The sequence below is a fragment of the Chenopodium album genome, chromosome 17 (genome assembly GCF_948465745.1).
Source record: "Chenopodium album chromosome 17, dcCheAlbu1.1, whole genome shotgun sequence".
In the NCBI taxonomy this organism is placed as follows: Eukaryota; Viridiplantae; Streptophyta; class Magnoliopsida; order Caryophyllales; family Amaranthaceae; genus Chenopodium; species Chenopodium album.
Window position 1 is genome coordinate 11,862,827 of NC_137850.1, and position 22,778 is coordinate 11,885,604.

At 33.4% G+C, this 22,778-nt stretch overlaps 2 protein-coding genes and 1 long non-coding RNA gene across 3 annotated transcripts; all 3 read right to left on the bottom strand.

The window, feature by feature from the left end:
• Positions 1-554: 554 nt before the first annotated feature.
• Positions 555-4,547, bottom strand: LOC145587603 (uncharacterized). The gene is made up of 4 exons (XR_014101321.1): positions 4,438-4,547; positions 3,711-3,775; positions 2,699-2,818; positions 555-1,073 (listed from the first exon to the last, which is right to left on the bottom strand). It is a non-coding gene; the product is annotated as an uncharacterized LOC145587603 (long non-coding RNA).
• Positions 4,548-12,160: 7,613 nt separating this feature from the next.
• On the bottom strand, positions 12,161-17,328 carry LOC145588660 (replication protein A 70 kDa DNA-binding subunit B-like). Its single transcript, XM_081645275.1, has 10 exons — positions 17,058-17,328; positions 15,474-15,643; positions 13,913-14,180; positions 13,730-13,835; positions 13,501-13,631; positions 13,345-13,423; positions 13,129-13,240; positions 12,843-13,021; positions 12,562-12,700; positions 12,161-12,286 (listed from the first exon to the last, which is right to left on the bottom strand). Exons 1-10 carry the CDS (start codon positions 17,326-17,328, stop codon positions 12,161-12,163), a joined length of 1,581 nt encoding a protein of 526 aa, XP_081501401.1.
• A 116-nt stretch (positions 17,329-17,444) lies between these two features.
• LOC145588661 (uncharacterized) lies at positions 17,445-22,518 on the bottom strand. The gene is made up of 9 exons (XM_081645276.1): positions 22,509-22,518; positions 22,152-22,242; positions 22,002-22,066; positions 21,836-21,907; positions 21,651-21,722; positions 21,479-21,550; positions 21,308-21,373; positions 20,332-21,213; positions 17,445-20,059 (listed from the first exon to the last, which is right to left on the bottom strand). The coding sequence occupies exons 1-9, from the start codon at positions 22,516-22,518 to the stop codon at positions 17,445-17,447; spliced, it is 3,945 nt and encodes a 1,314-aa protein (XP_081501402.1).
• Positions 22,519-22,778: the final 260 nt, after the last annotated feature.

The following is a 22,778-nucleotide window of genomic DNA, read 5'->3' on the forward strand; positions in this document are numbered from 1 at the left end:
TGATGAAGTATATGATTGTAAAGCAGCCAGATCATGGAATGGGTGTTTCCTCATTTTCTTTGTGTGCATTGGTTTTGAGGGAAATTTGATCTTCTAATGTTGCTAAAGGTGGATTTCTACATTAGTGTTCTTTAAAAGTAAGTAAAAGAGAATCTAAAGTGAATAAAAATAACTTTAAAGTAAACCTATTAGCTCAAGCAAACCTATTAGCTCAAGCGGTAGAGCATTATGCGAACGCATAAAGGTGTAGGTTCGATTCCTACATAAGTTATCTATAAAAGTAATTAAAAATACTTTAAAGTCTAAAGTAATTAAAAATATCTCAAAAGTAATAAATTAGAAAAACGTAAAAGTAAATCAAATTAGTTTAAGGTATAATCGTATATAAAAGAAGTTGTATACCTTATGACTAATTTTATTTATTTATTGTTTTTTTTAAAGAAACCGATCATGGAATAAATTAAAGGAGGTCAAGATCCGCCAAGGTTTGAAGACCTTGAGGGAAAGGACCTAAACAAATAAATTCATTACAACCTCTAGAGTCCCACCTCGCTACAAGATGGGCAAGAGTATTCCCCTCTCTTCTAACATGACACAAAGAAAAAACAGAAAATGAAGGAGCAAGCAGCCAGATATCTTCTAACAACAAGCTAAATGGATCAAAACCAACCCTTTTCTGCCCAATACCCCGTACAACCATGAGAGAATCACTCTCAATAATGACTTTGCTATACCCCAACCTGATGGCTAATTGCATACCAAAACGACAGGCAGCAGCTTCAGCCAAAGCTGGACACCACCCTGCATTCTCCCTTCGAACAGCAGCAACCAAGATAGCACCCTTCTCATCCCTTATGACCACTCCCAAGCCTGTAAAACCACCTATATGGGCATCGCAGTTCATTTTGGCGAGCCCAGCACCAGGACACTTCCACGAACGCACAGCAGCAGGAGCAGAGGAAATAATAGGTGGCTTAAACACCTTGCACGCATAATCCCCATACTCCAAGACATTATTCACCAGACCAGCCGCAACAAGAATAGGTGAGGGGGTTTCATTATCAAAAATAACCCTGTTACGACACCACCACGCAGCCCACATCAACGCGGCCATCGTCAGAAGCTCTTTACCAGAAACTTTCAAGCTAACAAAATATCTCTAAAAGTAATTATATCAAAATATCTCAAAATAAAATAGAAAAACTAAAAAGTAAACCAAAATAGCTAAAAAGGCAAAAGTAAATCAAAATAGCTCAATAGTAAATCGTAATAATTTAAAGGTAAATGTATAACGAATTCATTGAACATGATAAATAAACGTTGAACCGTGTCATTGAACATGCCGGAGTTGCTGCTGCAAGAGGGGGAAGGGGGGGAACGTGTTTTGTTGCTGCTCATTTTAATGCTGCCATTGCATCTAAACATGTGAGTGATGTTATTGCTAAAGGTAGGTGTATGTGTGCTGCTACTCGTATCGGTGCTACTGCTACAAAGATGGGAATTGAGGAAGCTGCTGCTTGCTCTAATGCTGCTCAAACATCTTGGCGGTGCCCTCCTACTGGTACGATTAAGGTGGATATGGATGCTTAAAAGAAAACACTGAACAGAAGTAGGTGTAACTATAGCTTTGTGCTCAAGGTTATGTGTTGTGCTAGTTATCTTATCAATCATTGTTAAAAACCAAAAGAAATTTTGATCTATTCTTCCAGTTCCAAAATATACAGAATAGTAAATTAAATTGGCCATTTCCAAACTAAATTGCTTTATAAAGTAAACTAGTTATCCTCAAAAGTGAACTAAGTTGTTCCCAAAGTAGATAATTTTTTTTTTTTTTTTTTTTTTTTTTTTTTTTTTTTTGTTGGAAGGTTAGCAATTGCCAACTAGAGTTCAGAGAATGCAGCTCTGTATAATACATAGGTTTGACAGGGGTACTTGCTGGTTATGCTGTTGATTGTGCAATTATAGCCTTTTGTATATTTGGAATTTGTGCTCATAGCTGCTTTATGAATGTGTGTTTGTGCGTGTGTTTGTGCTAGATACTTTCTAAATGTAGTGGGTGTAGCTGTATAGCCATATAAAACCTATTAGCTCAAGTGGTAGAGCACTATGCAAATGCATAGAGGTGTAGGTTCAATTTCTACATATGTTATATCTAAAAGTAATTAGGAAACATTCTAAAGTAAATAGAAAATTCTTTAAAGTTATCAAATTAGCTCTACTATGTTCAACAAATTTATAGTATGTCCATTTGTGACTTTAGAAAAGAATTCAAAAGTAAATCATGATGTCTTATAAGTTAATCACAGTAACTTAAACATAAATAAAAACAAGTAAAAACTAATCAAATTAGCTCTAAAGTATACAAACAAAGAGGTTGCTTATGATAATTAAGTAACTTATATGCAGTAGTTTCAGAGTATAATTGCAACATTGGCTTGTTTCTGCACTATTAAACACTGAACCATGTGGGCATCTAAGCTAGAATGATATTTTGAAGTCATCTTCCAATGTATTTCAAAAGTAGATACAAAATAATAAAAAGTAAATCGAAATAATCTGACACGTAGTATTCCAGTTGAGATTTACTCAAGAGTAGATAAATCTTAAAGATGTATATACGAATTTGTATTTGCATATAAATTAGATGACTGGTGCGCTTCCTACTCAGTTAGAAGGGTTAGGAAGATGGATAGCTTACTTCTGTGGGGGAATACTCTGACACGTAGTATTCCAGTTGAGATTTCTAATTGTTTGGCATTGGTTGTGCTTGATTTATCAGGCAACAATCTGTTAGGGCGGATTCCTGGTGAATCAATTCCTACATAGGTTGTCAAGTAAATAAAAAACACTTTAAAGTAAATAAAACATTACACAAATGAACCTACATGGGACTCAAACCCACATCTTTTGTGCAATTGCACAATGCTCTACCTGTTGAGCTAGTAGGCTATTGTACATTAAAAATGAGATTAAATAAAGATTTTCACATTAAAAGTATATAGAACAATTTAAAAAGTAAATAAAAAAATCTATGGATAGTAAAGATTTCCAAATTTTTTATAGGCTAAGAGAAATCTGACTGATCGGACTTTAGAACTACTAATTCCAAATGACTTGCATTTCATAGGATCTTTTAAAGGGCTGGAAATTTAGTGGAGGTTGTATAACTAATGAATTTTTTTTTTTTACTTGGTGTTTCTTGTTTCTTGAAAAATGATTTCTTCCATTTGAGATTATTAATAGTCACTAGTACAACAAGTCATCAACTATGGTCTTTATTCAAGATTTAACCATCCCACATACACCGATTTTCCTTCTCAAGTGAGGGAGATAAGACTATGTTCTTTCTCACTAGTAGGAATAAAGTACAAAGCCCACTCCTCATATATACAAAGCCACCTAAGCTTTAAGCCACAAGCTCAAGTTGATCACAAAAATTTCATAATCAGAAATCATGAATGATTTCAGCATCAAGATATCAATTCAACAATATAATTCATTTCCACCTAAAAAAAGAGAGATGGAGAGCGACTTGACCTACTGTCTTACAGTTATAGATATTGTTGGAAAGTAGCACAACTGTAGTTTTAAGTGCAGGACTATAAGGAAATGCAGCCAAGCTTTATGGGAGAAGAAATCAAAGGAAGAGGGGGGGGGGGGGGGGGGGGGGGGGAGTCACTGCGTAACCATAGGACGCTTAGCAAAAGCACCTGGCAGCTTATGTATCTTCATTGTATACTCCTTGTAGTCCTCTACTACCTTAGTCTCATATACCCTGCAACAAATAACAGTGCAATTGTGCTTGGTTCTCAAAAGCAAACTATAAAACCCCAAAAGTCAATCAAAACATCTCAAAAGTAAGCTATATTCATTAATTATTGGAGACATATGATAATGTTTTAGAGCAATATAAAGCACAATAGAATCAAGTATATGCATCATCAAGCTTGAGGTCAAGAACAAGATTCATAAGCACTAAATGCAATTAAGCATAAAACTATAAAAGTAAATAACTCAACAATGATAATCGAAATCAAATTAACTCAATAATATAAAAATTCGAATTAAATTAAAATCAGAAAATAAAGCAATCGAAATCAAATTTAAAATATAACACAATCGAAATAAAAAATCAGAAACTAACGCAATCGAAATTGAACTGAATTAACACAATCGAAATCATAAAATATAAATAAAAAATTCGAATCAAACCAAACTCAAAAAACGATAATCGAAATCTAATTAACTTGATCAAAAATACTCGTCAAAAAAAAAAAAAAAAACTTGATCAAAAATAACCAACAACAAAGATCCAAAAACAAATTCAATGAATTGGATATGCTAAAAACAGGAAAACATATCAGAAACCCTAATTTTATATTCCAAATAATTGAATTTAAATATGCAATAAATAATAATTGAATAAAAAAAACATACTTGTTCAAAATAACAGGCGACGAAGATCAATGAAAAAATTCAAAGAATTTGATATTAGAGGAACAATGGAAAATCGCAGTTCACAACAGAGAGAATTTGAAGGAAGAGAGAAAGGGTAAAGAAGAGAGAGAAAGTGAAAAAAGAGAATGATGAGATGTTTGGGTAGTCATTCAATGTTCCAATTTACTATTTTGCCCTTAATGAGGCGGGTTAAATATCAGTCGTTAGATGAAATGTGATCAACAGTCCAGATGAGTTCTTAGTTCTCATTATTCATTTTGGTTCTCACATGATCTCAATTCTATATATACTAGTCGTTGGCCCGCGCGCTACACGCGCGGTCCCCCAACATTATTCTAATTTGTAATTAGTGCGTGATTAGTTGATGTGTATGTGTTAATTTTGGTTTATTTATGTTAAGTCGAATTGCTAGGAAGTATTGTTAATAACCTAGAATTATGTTTATTTATTAATTTAACTACAACTAATAATAATTGTGCAATTATATATTCTAATTTTCGTTTTCATTAGTAATAAGTAAGAAAATGTATTAATATTCTAATATTAGGTTTATGGTTGAAGGATTTCATTTGACTCTTTTTGTGCTTGAATATAATGCAGCCTTATCAATTGGGCTTATTTGGATAAAGCCAAGGCTATATTGGACTGTATAAGAATATGTTTGAATTTAATGTAGTCCAATATGACAATATGTTTGAATAGTAATAGTTTCATTGCTAGTGGTGTAGTTATAGCATTATGAGATTGTAGAACACATTCATCAACCCACGAATGCATTAATGCCAAATTAGTTTAGCAGGTAAATGCACTTAAAAAGAAAATGCAAAATGGCAAGAAAATGCAAAACGAAAAAAAAAGCGCAAAATAGTAAACAATTATTAAATATTATTGATAGGAAGAATATTTGGTTTTTTTTTTTTTTTTTTTTTTTTGTAATTTGAAAAGTACAGTAATTGTAGAATACAAACTTATAGTGACTGTACATTTGTTTCTTTAAAAAATATTACATAAGAAATCTCTTTCATTTTCGCCTAACATACAAATTCCCCTAAATTAAAGGATTTTACATGTAGACGCCGTTGTCCCAAGTTTTTTGGTAGGTGTTGGGTTTATCCGGTGAAAGTTAATTCCATTTATTTCATGTAAACACCAATACCATTTGCTTCAACGCATAACTTGGGCGTTATTAATAAACTTTAATACAAATATGTTGCCGACGGTGCCGATTTAGCCGGTGGCGACATAATTAATTAAAGAATATTTTAAGGGAATATGTTATCACGAGCTTCGGTGATAACTCCCTTTTTACCATTAACTTTGGGGTCGAGCATGTCTAACCTTTTGTGTGTAGCGGTATTCTTAGGAAAGCTATTAGTGATTTTCGATTGATGAGAGGAGGGAGGGATGTATTATTTTTTTGGGTTGTTTTTTCAGCCATTTTGAAAATGAGAGACGGTGAATGATATTGTTATGTTGTTGTTGTTGTAAATGAGAAGTGCATGTGCTATATTTATAGCCAAATAATATCTATGACTCATCACATAAGCAGAGAAAGAAAGAGATATGTTGAGACAAATAATTGATAAGTTGAAAAAAAACAGTACTATAGAAAAGTAAAAGAGATAAAGTAAATGGAAAAAAAAAGGCCCCATCTTTAAGTATAGCATCTTTAGTCTATAGTAGTCGTACCAAAATGCAAAGATGAAAAAAAATGTGATGAGTTAAATTTGGTTGGGTGAAGATTTAAAGGGTATTGTCAGAAGAAAGGTTTTAGTTTATTTCTCTTTTTTTTAATTCAATTGTTTTTTATTATGTCTTATTATATGGCATTTATAGTATGTTTTTTTCGTAAAATTACATACCTTTTATCTTTAATAATGTGGATAAAAAGGAAAGTTTATGGTAAATAAATTTGTTTAAGTGAAGTATTTTGGTGGAGTAATATGCATTTGGTGAGTTTGTGGGCTTAATATCTACTATTGTCTTTATCATACTTTATTAATATTGATCAACATCTATTCCATTTTATGAAAGGGACCTACGTTTGTCTTAAGTGGGACTATTTTGTTTTTGATCTCTTATTGCAATATTAAGCTAAACATTCCTTTTTTGTTTTTTGTTTTTATCAAGTATAAGTGCACAATAATTTTACGAATCTTCCTATTTCTAATTAATTAGATGTGCATAAGACAAATTGCAAACCTAAAAATAAATAATTTTACTTGAAAAGAAAATGCAAAATAATAAAGAATCATTAAATTCTACTGATATAAAAAATAACTGAATATTTCGGGTTTTTTATTCAATTTGAAATATACACTAAGTGTAGTATATAACTATTTTGCACTTGGTTCGTTGTTTTCCGTGAATTAATAGGTGACTATTTTCTTTTAGGGATGTATAAACACAACTATTATGAAATTAGAGTTATTTTAAAGATGAGCAGTTAGTGAAATATAGTATTGCATCATTAAAGATAAAAACGGATTTGCAAAGTTAAAAATAATTCTATTGCTTTATTGTAACAATATGTAAATTACATTAATCCTAGAATACATAGAAAGTAATGTCGGCTAATTTGTTAGAGCATCTAATGTACTAATGCTTGAAATCGTAGCAATGATTTTTTTATTTTTGCCCGGCATCCATAATCTTTCGCCTTCATGAATCTTTCATATTGGCACACTTCTCTTAAGTTATTTGTAGGAGATTGTTCAGTCGAACGGAATGCAAGGCATTTTTTTTTCTTTGAAAGACCCAAATCATTGGCTTCAACGCAAAACTTGGGTGCTATTTAGGTATTTAATTGCCAATATTTATATAGTTTTTTTTATTGACAAATTACCTAAATAGCTATTAATGAACTCTAATACAATTACGTAGCCTACGCAGTGAATTCAACTGAAGACAACGTAGCTGCACTAAAGATTATTATTAGGGAATACATTACCATTAACTTTGGAGTTGATTCCCTTATTTACCATTAACTTTGGTGTTGATTTTTAGTAGTTTGATATATAGAATGGTATTTTGAGGTAAGCCGGTATTTTTTTTTGGCTAATGAGAGGAAGGTGAAAGCTAGTGTGATTTTGCATTATTTTTTGAAGCATTTTGTGAGTTGGGTGTATTATACTTGGTAGAGGATTGTTTCTGTTTTTTTTTTCTGTTATGTGAATTGCAAAGCAATAGCTCTATATTTATACTAACAATCTTTTTTTTTTTTGTTTTTTTTTTCCTTTTTTTTAAAAAAAGTTATGTGAATTGCATTTGCATGAATTCCACGTAGGTAGTTCTATGAAATATTCAGGAAGTTTATATTCACAAAAAAGGTGTATATATGTTTGTACGGTTATAATATATTTCTAGGCTTATTTTTTAATTTTTTGTCCTATTGTTAAAATTGGAATCCTATGTCTATATGTACAAATAAATTGTATAATTACTGATTCTAGAGATGCTGAAATCTCCTTTTTTTTTCCATGTCCTCGTTTTTATTTTTTTTCAGGCTATAAATGTATGATGCATTGTTAAGGCTGACAATATGTGCAGAAATTTATCTCTATCTATTTGCTTTTATTGGATATTATAAGCTGAAAAATTATCTTGTTGTCGATATTGTTCATTATAGCTTTATTGATATGAATAGATTTCTACTCAGCATGCTTATCTTTATTGCTTTGTTGTTCAGTAGGTATGAATGACAACTCTTATTGATTTGTCACTAAAATTACTACTCACTGAAAGCTGTGACTAATTCAGTTTCTATGAATGCAATGTGATATGATATAATCAGTTCTTCTTTTTCTATTGTTGTGTTGTCTATTTAGTGTTCACTAATCTAATTAATCTAATTTATATGGTTTATGGTTACTACTACAGGTGAACTTATTTACTGAAGGAAGTCCTCTGAGCATTTGTATGAGGCATCTTCGGTTTGAATGAGTAAGTGATTATAAGGTGTGGTTAGTAATATTATGAATTCAATAAATAATCGATTATGAATGAATTCTTCGAATGAAACTGATTTCCATAGAAATCTTCAAACAAGCTTAGTGCACTATAAATGACATTAATAGACTATATGTTAAACAAATTAATAAGCTTATAGATAAATTCCACAAAAATTTAATTAATATGTAACTGTGTATATTGATCTCCACAGAATTCTTTAATTAAATAAATTGTTCAAAGTAATCTGATTTTGAAAGGAAACTGATTTTATAGAAAACCTATTTAATTGTGACATAGTTTAGTTTTTAATTTTCATAGAAAACTGAAAACTGATTCTTAAAGAAAATTGATTTTATAGAAACCTCTTAATAAGTGATTTAATTGTGAGATAGTTCACTCCTTAATTTTCCTAAATTGTTGTATGTACATAGTAAACTAAGGACTAAAAGTTGGACTTCTATGCTATGTTGTCAAATTTAAAACTGATTTTATAGAAACCGCCAATTGTAGGTCAATATATACTAAATGTAACTTTTATTAGAGCTGGAGTTACTTAGTTATTTGCATAGACTATTAATTATTTGGTTCTTTATAATAGTGGAGTTGTTTATATTTTTTGAATAGATGTGTTGGTATTTCGAAATTATGAGCTTATATCAGAATTTGCCGTCTCATGTGGTGCTTTTTAAAGATGAATGTCGCAAAGAGCTGGTATGGAAGAGATTTTTACTAATTATAACTAATGTTTTTCTTCTATGTTGTAGAATTGCCTTTTATGTTATTAATATTTGTTACAGGAACTACCTGAAAGTTGGACATCTATGTTATATAGTTTATCTAGCCCGGTGGAAGTCCTCCGCGGGAACAATAGTCGGATTTGGAATGTTGAACTGGGGAAAGCCACAGGCCAAACCGGAGAGTATATGACTCTTGGCATTGGTTGGGAAGCGTTCGTAAACGATAACTAAATATGTGAAGGCGAAGTTCTTATGATATATTATGGCGGGAATAACTCTTTTTATGTGAGGATATTTTCAATGTCTATGGTAGAAAGATTCAGTCTCATTGAACCTTTACACAAATTTAGTTCAAGTGATGCAGTTTGCTCCTCTGAAGATTAATATCGTCTTAAAATCTAATAATAATTGAGTAATGGATTTTTATCCAAGCTTTTTCTTAGTTGTAATACTTTCTATAATGTCAAAAAATTTGTATGGGAAAGATTTGAATAATCTTTATGGAGAAGCTTTACATATGTAATGGATGTACTCCTTCTATAAAAGTGACTGATTTCCTTACATGTTTACCTTTTTTTTTTTGTTTTTTTTTCCTTTTGTTTTCTTCTGTTTTTCCTTCTTTTTTGCATTGATATATCAACTGAACTAAGCAATTTCATTTATAGTGTAGTTCACATGCCTACAGTTCCCTTTGATTTCTTATCTTAAATATACATTTTTTTTTAAAAAATTATGTAATGTTAATGAGTATATAAGAGAGTTATATAATTTGGAGAATTAGAATTTTTCATTTGCATTGGATTCATAGCCTAGTAATAATGGTATGGACATTTGGACATAAAAACTGATGATAATTATATATTACTGCATTATAAACTATGTTCATGTTTGTTGGTTTTTGTTTTTTTCTTTCCCCCTTTTGGTATTTTAGGCCGATGGCAGTTGCACAATGAAGTGGATTCAGAGATTGGATGAAGAGCATCTACAAGTAGTGGTATAGTTAGCTATTTTTAAAATAAAGTTTATTTTTAAACTTGATAAGTTTATGTGGCCTTGATTAGGGTAATTGTTGGTATTGTTTAGGAGATTCCTTCCATGTTTTATCACATTCTAGCAGATCAATGTGGAGCTTTTCGTATTTACCGTGGTGAAGATGGACTTGCATGGGACATAGTTGTTTATAAGACTTGCATTGGAAAGTCTATTACTGGTATGTATATTGATGCAGGTTGGAAAGAATTTATCTCAGATAATGATCTAGAAGCAGGAGATACTTTGATATTGTATTTCATGGGTAATGGTATCATTCATACCAAAATGTATAATTCATTTGGGGAGGAAAAAACACATGTAAATGTTCCTACTAATCAAACTATCCCTGTTCGAAGAAGGCTCCCTCTGAGTGCTGAGGAAATGGATAGGCATTTAACTGAAATGCAAGAACAATGCTCTGATCCGTCATTTAAGTATGTGTTTGATCGTCGATCCATTTTCCAGGGAAAAATTGTGAGTTGTTCGTTTATAGTTGATTATGATCATAATTTGTTGCTGTCAGAAATTGAAATAGTTTATGTTCTATACAGGTGATTCCTCTATTTTTTGCAAGGGCTCATCTTTATGAAATAGAACCTTGCACTTTAGTTTTACTCCGGCATAGAATGAAACAATGGCCTGTTGAACTGCATTTAGTAAAGGAGGATAACATTATCACTGATAGTGCTTTGAAGAATGGAGTTAATTTGTTCTATGAAGATCAAGCAATTGTCGACGGAGTTGGAGCGTTAGTTGTTTATCGACATGGTTATCCTACTTTGTTTGAGTTGTTGCTTGGACCAGTTTAGGAGCTGTAGGCTAATTGTGTTTAAGTGGTAGAATTATTGTTTTAAGAGTATGTTCTTAGACTACTTAGTCTTTATCTTTGCCTAAGATTTAGTATATTTAAATTGTATTTGTGTACACTAAATAAATATAGTATTTTCTCAGTTGTAATATATATTGTCATTTGCATCTTTTCTTGATTTCTTACATTTTCATTTGTTTTTCTTTAAAAGGTCTATGCAAGTACATATAAGTGTAATAGCAAGATAAGCAGTTCAATTTTAATAAACATATTTTTATATAGATTTATATAAATAGGAGTACATAAGACAGAGTTTTAATTAGTTGTTTGCTAGAAACAATAACCATTGTCATTGTTTCTAGGAAACCCCTCAAAAGACATCTTTCTACAACATCCTTCTTCTATATACATAAAACTATAAGGACCTACTTAAAGCTGATCCTTAGAAGATGCTAGAGACAAAACATAAGGCACCTAATGTGCCATTTGCTAGATAAACTCGAGCAGTTATATTTTTAACATAGCAAAAGGAAACAGCTATGGTTACTTAGATACTTAAGAGCAGCAAAATATTTAATATTCAAAAGGTGTGCAGGAAATGCACCTTAATCGGTCGATGTTAGATAGTCGATCACCTTACTACATACATTGCTTCGTCTTCTTTAGGTAGCTGATATATCGGGTACTAATTTCCATCAGTGGCTGGTTCAGTGGAGGCGTTTTTGATTTTTTCAGTCTTCACAGTGATAGGTGTGGTGTGTTTCTGATCAGTTTCAGTCAGTTCAGCAGCATCCTCAGCATTACCTCTTCCCAGAGATGTGGTTTGGCCTTGACTTTTGCTGCTCTTCTATGGAGACATTCCACCAAAGCAAAGCTTTTTCTTTGCAGCAGATTGTGATTTCTGCAACTGTGATGTGTCTTGCACGGCTTCAGCTTCCATGGGCCTTTTCCCTGCAGATTTTGCTTGCTTGTTCATTTCAGAAGTTTGCTGAGGTGATTCAAGCTCCTCAGTAAAAGGGTCTAGCTGCGGATGGTTCCCTGAAGAGATTTTCAGGTTTGGTGTAGGAATAAATGGCTCAGAACTTTGCATCTCAGTCATGATGTTGGTCACTTGCGTTTCATTTGCTCCTTGGGTTTCGTCTGTAATCTCCTGTGTGTTAGGATCTTCTTTCAGCTACACAGATTTGAGTGCCCACTCTAGGACATTGTTTTGAGCCAGATGCAAAGTTGGCCCTACTTGAATATAGAACGGGATGCTGCTAAGCGTATTCTGAATAGCTCTGAATGTGTCGTGATCACTCTGTATTTAATGCATTATAGTAGCATATATCAGAAATAAACTCTAAAAATGTAACAGGTAAAAGCTACATCTATGATTTTGTAGGTTTGTAAGACTTTTTATGTGGTGTGCTCTTTGAAGGCAAGTGTAATATTGGGCATAATTAGCAATTTCTTAATGATAAGAAAAAGTTGCTAAGAAGAAGTTGCTTAAGTGCTTCTTCTATGTATATTCTCAGTTTAAAGTAAAATAATATGAAACTAAAGAGCTAGAGTGGTCATTGTAATGTTATATACCTCTTCTTTTATAGCATAGATTTCTGCAGCAGTTTTTCTGAATAGTCTTTCTGTATCATCATTGAATGTAGTGAATGCCATACTTCCTGTGTCATCGCTAGCTTCGAACTTAAACGTTGCTCTAGTATAAACAATAAGTCTATGATATTAAGTATAATAACATTAAATAGAGTCTAATTTTGAACTTAAATGTCGCTCTAGTCTAGTATAAACAATAAGTCTGTGTTATTAAATATAATGCTACTAAATGAAGTTAGTTTTATAAGTCCTTATGCATATACCTCTCTGAGCAGATACTCTCTTTGTTTGAACAAGAAGGACATGTGAAACGCTTCTGCAATGGGAGATTGGTGCGCTTTGAGCAATTAGAACATCCTGTATATGCGTTCACCTTGTCTAAATCAGCATTTTGAATAGTCACTTCAATCCAAAGAATCTCTTCTTGCATGGTGTTGCTTGGCTATGAACATATTATAGGTAATGAATATTTGTTAGATTTCACATATCTAATTTTTAGTTAGGTGTGAATTAGACATATGATAATGAACAGTAAGAACAATGCCTTACCTTTCTTCGCTTCAGTTCAGCAATTGAAACTATCTTCTTGTTTTCACTTGGGTATTTGACATCTAATACCATTGCCTGCCTGTCAACTATTCTCTGGTGGAAGAGTTTTACCCTGGCATAAGTTTTAGTGCAAACAGAATTAGCAAATAATATGATTTATAGTGTTGTTATTTCTGAATCTATTTCTTGCAAAAAAAAAAAAAAAAAAAAACTTACCAGTCTTGCAGTACACGTGCACGTTCTCCCTTAGGTTCATATATAATGCGAGTAGACATACTTGAGTTCATTGAAAATCCTACATAAAGCAGCAGCAATGTTATATTCATGGCATTAAAATGTTGAGTTATTTAATAATAGCAGTTTATGCCTCACCACGACGAGTATATGGTTTGAGTGCTCTAAATCCTATGACTTGGAACGAATCTGCCCAGTTCTTTAATCTGTCGAAGTATCTTGGTTCTGTGAAGTCATTCCACAGAGAGATGGAGAGTGGTTGATCGCAGCTGTTTCGTGACAAACACATAGTTAATTATTGTAATACACAAACATGATTAACTAAAATTTTATATTTTGTTTGACACTGAGTGTCATGTAAAGTAACCTCTGATCAGTGATGATTATTTCTCGCACTAAACTATCTCGTCCTCCATCCTTCCCTTCAACTCTTCTTGGTTCGTCTTCTACATAAAGAACCACTCCTACAACATCTGTGATTACAAAATGCTGATTAGTATTTTTAATATATATAGAGTTATTTCGAACATGTGAAGTTATATTATCTTACCATATCTCTCATCTGGATCCACTGCATGAGGAATAGCTGCTATTAGATGGTAGTTAGGTAAAACTGGTCCAAGTTCGGGATCAACTGGCTGAATCACAGTTCTACTGCCAAAAGTCATTTGGTAAGGAAACTGATCAAGGTCAGTTCTCCATTTTTCATCTATAAACTTGATTGGTGCAGACGAAATATCATATTCTCCCAGATACTGCAGTGCATCTTCAAAAGCCTCAATCTGATCTCCAAATAAAGTACCTCGCATCCTGTTGCCCTACAATATTGCAACAAAAACTTGTAAGCCACTCGATGCTATTAGCATCACATTGTAAAGAAGATTCAGCAATCTGCTTCTGCTTGTTAGTTAGTCCAATGCATTCGTCTGAATTTGCAAGTGAAAGTTATAAATATAAATAGCTATCTTCATATCTGGCAGTAAAAAAAATGATATCATTAACGTATTAGAATAATCCTATTATATAATGCATCTCTCCTGTAGAAATTGGCAACTATTTCGTTGAAGATCGAATTATAGTAAATTTATAATATAATGATAATGGCTCTTTTTTTTTTTGTTTACACCAGCTCAAATTATAGTGTGCCGATAACCAAATGAAAATCCAAATATTTCTCAGCTTGATATGTACTTTTTCAAAGCTACCAGCAGATAAAGTACAAATCAAGCTGAGAAGCAGAGGAAGAGCTTTGATTCATAACCAAGTGTGCTGATAAATTATAGCTAATTAATAGAATGGTGATAACAAATGCTAATGGATAGGTATAAATGATACTAACAGAGTAAGTATAAGATGTGATCAATCTAGATGTCACTTATCAACTTATTGATTATTTTATAAGAAGATCCGATTCAAAGTAACACCTGATCATGTATATTTACTAATAGCAATTTATGGTCTTACCTCGTGGAATAAAGTGCACAAAATAGCAAAAAACAATTTCACTAATAGCAATTTATGCTCATGACTCGTAGAATATAGTGCATAAAACAACTTATTCAAAGGAATTACATGTATCAGACTTCAAAATGCATAATTGGAATCAAACAACATAATAGGATATTAGAGTTATGACCAAGTCTTTTTAAACACAATTATAGACAAATATAATACATAGCAGCAACCTAAAGCAACATGGATATATAACATCTACTATTACCTTGAGTAAAATAAGTCAATAGTTTACAAAACTAAGCAACATGTTAAAAGCATCATATACTCTGATTTTATTGTCTAAGCATTTTTGTAACAGGAAGATCAATTCCCCTTTTTTTTTCCTAGTCTAAAATCTTTAAGAAGTGTTTGCCTATTTTCCATTGACTTTTTATTAATTTATGTGCTTCTCTTTTTTATATGGAGCAAAAGTGAACACTAAATTAGTTAGACTACAACATACAATAATAATAAGAAAGGTTTGTACTTGGAAAGGACTCAGATTCTCACATTAAAACAACCTAACCCAAAATGCGTGGCAAACACTTAGATTCTCACATTTAAAACATACCTAAAATAATATGGACTTATAATCTTTTAAAGCAAAAAATAGATACCTGCTCATCCTTGAGTAGCAAAGTCTGGAATCTGACAGTTTTTTTGGAAGATAGTATGTCTCTTCCTTTTTCAGCAACTACTACTCTGACTATGTAAGACTTGCTTGATGCATTCAACTGATTCAAATACACATACTGTGGTTTGTGTCTAGTTGCTCTGAATTTTAACTCTGTGCATATAAATGTGTACAGAATTTCATGGTTACTATCAATTGTAAATAGAATCTGCAATGTATTTTTTTTTTTGCTAGAAAAACAAACAACTAAATAACAATAACTTTCCTAGAAAAGGTAAACGAAAAGAAGCATTCTAAAGATTAATATGAGTAGTTATTGCATAAAGAAAAAACCATACCTTCCATAGTTTAGGAATTAACGCTGAGAATATTTGCTTCTGTAAACCCAAAAAAAAAACGCATGACCTAGCAGCAAATGCTTTTATAGTGCTTTAGGAAAACATGTAGTGCTTAAAATCACAGCTGAATTGACTACAATAGCCTTGGATACTTCTAGAGATATATTGGAAAATAACCAGTGAGGTTTTTTTTTTTAAAAAATGTTGCTGTTACTGTTTATACTGTTCATCCCATACTTCTGATTTGCAAATCTGTACTCTGAACATTAGACTGCACATTCTATGCTTTTGGTTAGGTATTCAAAGTGTTTTTTTTTATATTTGATATGTCTGATTTTCTACTTACATGTAAGAATATAATAAGTTATATGTTTTTTTAAAAAGTCTTTAAAAAAAAAGTACTCATTGGAGAAATTTCATATAGTCCAAATTCTAAATTTTGGCTGAAAAGTCTATGATAGGTTGTCAGATCTTAAGCCACTCTAAAAGCCACCCTAAAAGATAGCTTAAATTTTCTAGCATACTCTATGATACTACTATTGCAATATAATAATTAGATATTTATATGAGTAATATAAATGATTTTTTGCTTTCTAAGAAGGAGCACTTCATATGTATATTATATAATCAAAATCAAAATAATAAAGAGTACATGATGCATCTTAGCAGAACATTTGATACAGTCATAGCTTATTCTAAATTGCTATTATCATAATGCTATTGCTCAAAAGGTGTTCAGAAATGTACACAAAATGACTTCAGGCTTGTATGTAGGTCCTTTAAAACCGGATTTCCTGCAATGTAAACATGTAAAAGAAACTGAATTAAGGATTTATGTTGTAATGCATATATATTTTCTCAACTAAGCTAATATGTAATTATAGGCTATTTTGTTTGCATACTTACCTAGATCACTCCTGCTAGTTCTAAGACAGTGTACGAAACAACATTTTTAACAGATGTTTGGGCGTATTCTATAGCAGGAGCAACTGATAGGACCTAGATTTTATCCGCTGTTCGTGCACGTGAAAGGGCGACATATAATTGACCATGTGAAAAGCATGATCGAGGAAGATAGACCAACACTTGGTCTAGTGTCTGCCCTTGAGACTTATTGATGGTCATTGCAAAACTCAATTTGATTGGAAATTGACTCCTCTGAAATTGAAAAGGATACTTCTGAGAATTTGGTGGCCTGAGCTTAATTCGAGGTATAAACACATGTTCACCTTGATACTGTCCAACAGCAATCACACACTCGATTAAATTTGAGAAAAATCTCTTACATATGAGCTGTGTACCGTTACACAGACCAGAAGAAGGTAACAGGTTTCTGAGCAGTATTACTGGGCAATCCTTCTTCAACACAAGGTTGTGAGGACTCATTCCGCATGGGCACAGTTTGTTCAGAAATTCTATAGGGTATATGTTGCCAGTGTCATTCAAAATAGTATCATAGCTTATATATGTTCTTTCTTCCCCTGGAAACTTATCAATCATGAACGAATTTATAGAATCGACATCATCATTTATTGGAGTTAGAACAGCTCTCCTCGAAAAAATTTTAGGATCCAAACTGCCTGAATTCAATTTTGGAAAAGTCGATTCTAGATATTCTAATATTGATCTTCTTCAGGCGGAAAAGTCTTCACTATCTGTGTTGGTAACTGAACAAGATCACTTTCCATAGCTTGCAATTCTCCATTTCCTAATGCAAGCAAGAAATCACTAAATGCAGGGTCTTCCCTGGCCCTTAAGTTTTCAGTCAATCTGAATCTCTTTAAATGATTCCATATATATGAACTCACCACACTTGCATCAACTGCTTCTTTCTGAGACTTATTAGGAACAACAGGCAGCACCTGTCGAAAATCCCCTCCAAATACAATTACTTTTCCGCCGAATACAATATTATTATCACATATATCCTGCAACAACAAGTTCAAGGATTCCAAATTTTGCTTGTTTGCCATTGATGCTTCATCCCATATTATAAGAGCTGTCTCTTTTATCAATGCTGCTAGGCTACTTTGCTTAGAAACGCTGCATGCTAGTGAGCAATCACTGTCTACTGGTATTTTGAATCTTGAGTGTGCTGTTCTACCAGAAGGAATGTTTGCTGCAGCTATGCCAGAGGTTGCTGTCGGCAAAACAATCTTATTCATGAGGCGTACCTCTGCATACAGTGCATTGTATAAGAATGTTTTGTCGGTTCCACCTGGACCATCTACAAAAAATGCTCCTGGTTTTCCTTGCGTTACATGCTCCATTATAGACGTAAATGCTTCCTTTTGAGCTGCATTTAAGAGGCTGCGACTGTCAATACAGCTCTGAGGAATTGGGGCATCTAATGCGTCTTGTATATCCTTTGTTCTGTCAATCACGCTATCAGTGCTATCACTTAAAGAACCCAAACCACATTCACCCAATGACTTTCCCATAGCTTCTAGATGCTGCTCAATTGATCTGACTGTGAGCTTTTTAATTTTGGTTTCTGCACCAGGATTTTTTTTTGCAAAATCTTCTAACAATGCAGCATAGTATCTGCACCATAGTTCTTCAGGGTCTTCTGGCTGACAGAATATAAGCACAGTAGCAAACAAGCGGCGTAGAGCTATTGGCAGCTGAATTTCAGTTGCTTCAGCTAAACAGATGTTTGCAGCATCATCCACTTCTAAGATACCAGCTTTAAGACACGCCTCCTTGAAGCTCGCACATACATGCCCGTGAACTGTCCGTAAGTCTGTAAATGACTTAGGACTCTTGACATTCAGCAATAGCAACCGCAAATAGAAGCGCTCACCTTCAGAAGGAGCTACGAAGGTTAAACGACCTACCATTTTTGTTTTACGTTTCCGCCCGAACCATGCTTTTGCAGTAGCATCCCATCTATAGTGCTCTGGAAATTCTCCATAAGAATACCCCAAACCATTCTCAGAAGCAGCATTTAAACGGAGAAACTCAGTTAAAGGAGTCTTTGCATAAACACCACTTGCAATTCCCACATCTAGTTTTTCATGTGGCCGAACACACACGGTGTTCATTTCTGGCATATGAACTGAGAGAGGCATTACCGATGGATATATCTCAAATAAGTCAAAGCCAAAAATTCTCCATGCTGCTTCACATGGTGATACCCACCTTCCTGATTGGTACTGAGCAATCTCATCTCCGGAATTTTTATCCTCAGCTGAAACACTAAAGGCAACCCGATCATGTCCCTTGTAAACATATTTGTACAAGTATTTTACTGCTTTTATAGTTGAACAAACCTCAACATTTAAATGGCAGTCAAAAAGTGAAGACAGATAAGGGTTATAAGGCACAACCCATCGATTGTCTAAGTAAGCACCCCTGACCTTGACTTGTTCTCCAGTATCCGTCCTGCGATAGCATGGGTAGCCATCCTTATTTGTTGTTGTTTGTGGTGTGAATTGTTTTGGATACCCATTTTTACAAGAAGATACATTATCTTTCTTTCTCATACAAGGGCATTCTGGATTTAATTCCCCACATGGTCCGTGCATCATATGCTGCAACACAATTTTACGGAGTTCGGGTTGATTCACAGAGGGTATTTCTGCGCAAACAAATTTATCATAATCAACAGGACACTTCATCTTGTACTGTGGCTGTAGAATTAACAAGAAATGAGCATGGGGTAACCCTCTTTTCTGGAATTCCACAACATAAATCATAGCGGCTACCTTGCCAAATATTTTTTCTTTCTTGATTTTTTTCCTAAGAGCAATTAACTTTGCTCGAAATATTCTAGCAACTACATCTGGCCGATCCTGAGCAGCTTCACCTGGCAACAGTTCAGCTTTTATCTCTGGCCAATTTGCATTGCACGTCACAGTAACGAAGAGATCAGGTTTCCCGTACTTCTGCACAAGCGCCATTGCATTCAGATATCTCCTTTTCATATCACGAGGCCCTCCTAGAAAAGACGGTGGCAAAATGAACTTATGTCCAACATTTGCTGCATTTGTTTCTCCACTTTCGACGGTATCAAGAATCCCTTTATATAGATCAGCTCTTATTGTATCTTGATTCCTCCGAAAAAAGTCTAATCTAGTATTCTCAACTTTAATATACATATTTACGATGTACTGCAAGAAAGCGCGACCCGCCCTTAGAAGCATGTTTCCTATCCTGATCTGAATCATGTAAGCATAGTATTCTCTTGCAGAGATGTACTTATCAGCCCTGCTATGCCTTCCAGAAGCACCTATAATAAGCACGAAGTGATAAATCAACAAAAACAAATAATATTATGATCATTGAAAGGAAAAAACATTAAATAATTAAGCAATGCTAGAGGAAATAGCCAAAGGAATAATAATAATAATAAAAGCCAATGGAAAGAGCCAAAGAAGTAATAGTAATTTAGTAATTAAGCAATAACCAAAGGAAATAATAAACATTAAGTAATCAAGCCTATATAAAAGAAACAATATTATAAAAGCAATGCTAAAAATTAAAGTCTTTGTGCAAACTCACGGGCGGCTTCTGCATCCAGAAACTCTGCTGGAGTATGCACCGCGCAAGACTGAATAGGATCAGATTCAGTGGCCAATTGCCTGTCTCTACCGTGCGAAACTTTTTTCAGTCCTTGATGCCAACCACATTCACCTTTTGGAAAGAGTAGTGGATACTGTAGAGGATCATAGCACTCATAATAATGGGCAATTCGGTGAATTTCTGTAGATTTTCCAGTTACAATGATATGTGGCCATGAACTCTGGCTTGACGAAACACTATCAGGCCAAATAGCTGCAACTTCATCTGAAGTGGGAGCATTATACACTCTCTGATCTGGCACAGTGTTTGAATTTATTATGATGTTAGTACTTTCATTGACAGTTACTTCTTTCAAAGAACGAAAGAATCTTGCATATGGATTATCTTTAGTTACTCGCACTAATATGTCAATTACATCTTGTCTTAATTCAGGAAAACAATCTGCTCGATGTTTAAGTTCATTTTGACCATCATAGAAGTACAACTGCAAGTATTTTGGGCCTTTTTCATTCGGAATTAAATCTGGTACAGAATGATATATTTGACCATGTAATTTAAAGACATATATTCCTTTATGTGTTTCTCTTTCGTATTTACCGCCAATCGAACTAAAAGCAAATAAATTATTGTATAATCTAGCATACTTTCTAAAATGCACAGCATCTTCATCCTTTGAAGTAAAAAGCCTTACTAATTCTGGGGGATAGTCATTAGCAACTATCTTAACATCTCCATCACCACAACAGAAATGCTTGGATTCAAACTGGAATTTCTTAGCTCCACATTTGGCACAGTAAGTAGAAGAAGCTAACTGTAATGGTTGTGTAGGCAGTGGCTTCCCTACAGCAGCCACAGGTGTTTCTATAACATTATCAAAAGACAACTTGTTAAATTCCATCACACAACAACATATATATACTGATCCCATGAACTGCAACTATACATAAAGACTTACTTTTAGCCGCATCCCTTAATTGCTTTGAAGTTTGTGTCGATGCAGATACTGACGCTTTGTTTTTCCCTGTAAAATTATAACATAAAAAAAGAACAAAAAGTAGTAAACAACATATTATACAGCAACATATATAGATTTTCTTTGAAAATCGTAATTACAATATGATCTCACCCTTAGCCAAACTCTTTAATTGTTTTGAACTCTGTCCAAATGATGCAGATGCCTTAGTAGCCTTGCTTCTTTCTGCCATATACCAAAACAATTGTAAAACAAAGCTTGCTTAGTAAATGCACCGAAATATTTCTCCCACACAGCAGCACACATACACTACACCAATGCTTACTTTTAGGCGCCTTTTGTAACTGCTCTGAACTCTGCGCACATGATGGAGCTGTCTTAGTAGCCTTGCTTCTTTCTGTCATATGCAAAAATAATTCAAGAACAAAACCCACTAAGTAAGTTAAACCAAATATTTCTCCGACACAGCAGCACACATACGCTAACCCCCAAAAGTAAAGCAATGCTTACTTTTTGGCGTCTTTTCTAATTGCTCTGAACTCCGCGCAGATGAACCTGTTGCTTTAGTACATTTAGGTTTTTCTGTAATGCAACATAAATAAAAAGAAAGAAACCTTATTATATTGATGCACATATATGTTCTCTTTATAGCCATAAACCAAAACAAAATGCTTACTCCCAACTGTGATGTATGTCGAAGGCCTTGCTCTAGCCTTTTTAGTTCTCGGTTGCTCTCCCTCACTATACAAAGCATAAAAGACAGGTGGATTTATTTTCTTACATAATTATACCCGACATAATCATAGGTGTCATAATAACCTAGTACCTGATACAATTCTGCGGCAATGATACACTAAGTGCTCGTTTTGACTGTCGACCTTGAGCTGATGGCCTCTTAAAATCATAAGACGCCTCAGCTATTACATAAATATTGTAAAACAGCAATAAAGCAGCTATTCATTAAGGTGATAGTATACAACAACACAATATTCAAAATAAATAAGAAATTTTTTTTTCCTGCAAAAATTATTTAACTGCACAAACGCACCCATCTAACAATTGCACAGCTGAAACCACCTCTAGATCTGATATACGGTAGTAAGAAAGCTTGCGTTTTTTGTGCTTTTATTTCTGCATAAAACCACAACCAACAATCCAATATTACTTTTTGGAGCCAACTTACTGCTCGACATTTAACCAGGCCTTATAGAAAATAAAATTAATTTTGATGACTATTTCAGAAACAATAGGCAAAGGATAAATAATATGTCTGTAAGTAACATAAAACAATGTAAACTTAAACAGTACAATCAAAAGGTGCTTTCATTCATTTAGAAAGTACATTACATTATATTCAAGCCTTATCATACATACGGTTTCTTTCATGCGGTTTCTACATACTCAAAAGAAGCATTAAGTCTAAACAGCAAAAGAAGAACATAAGCTCATATAA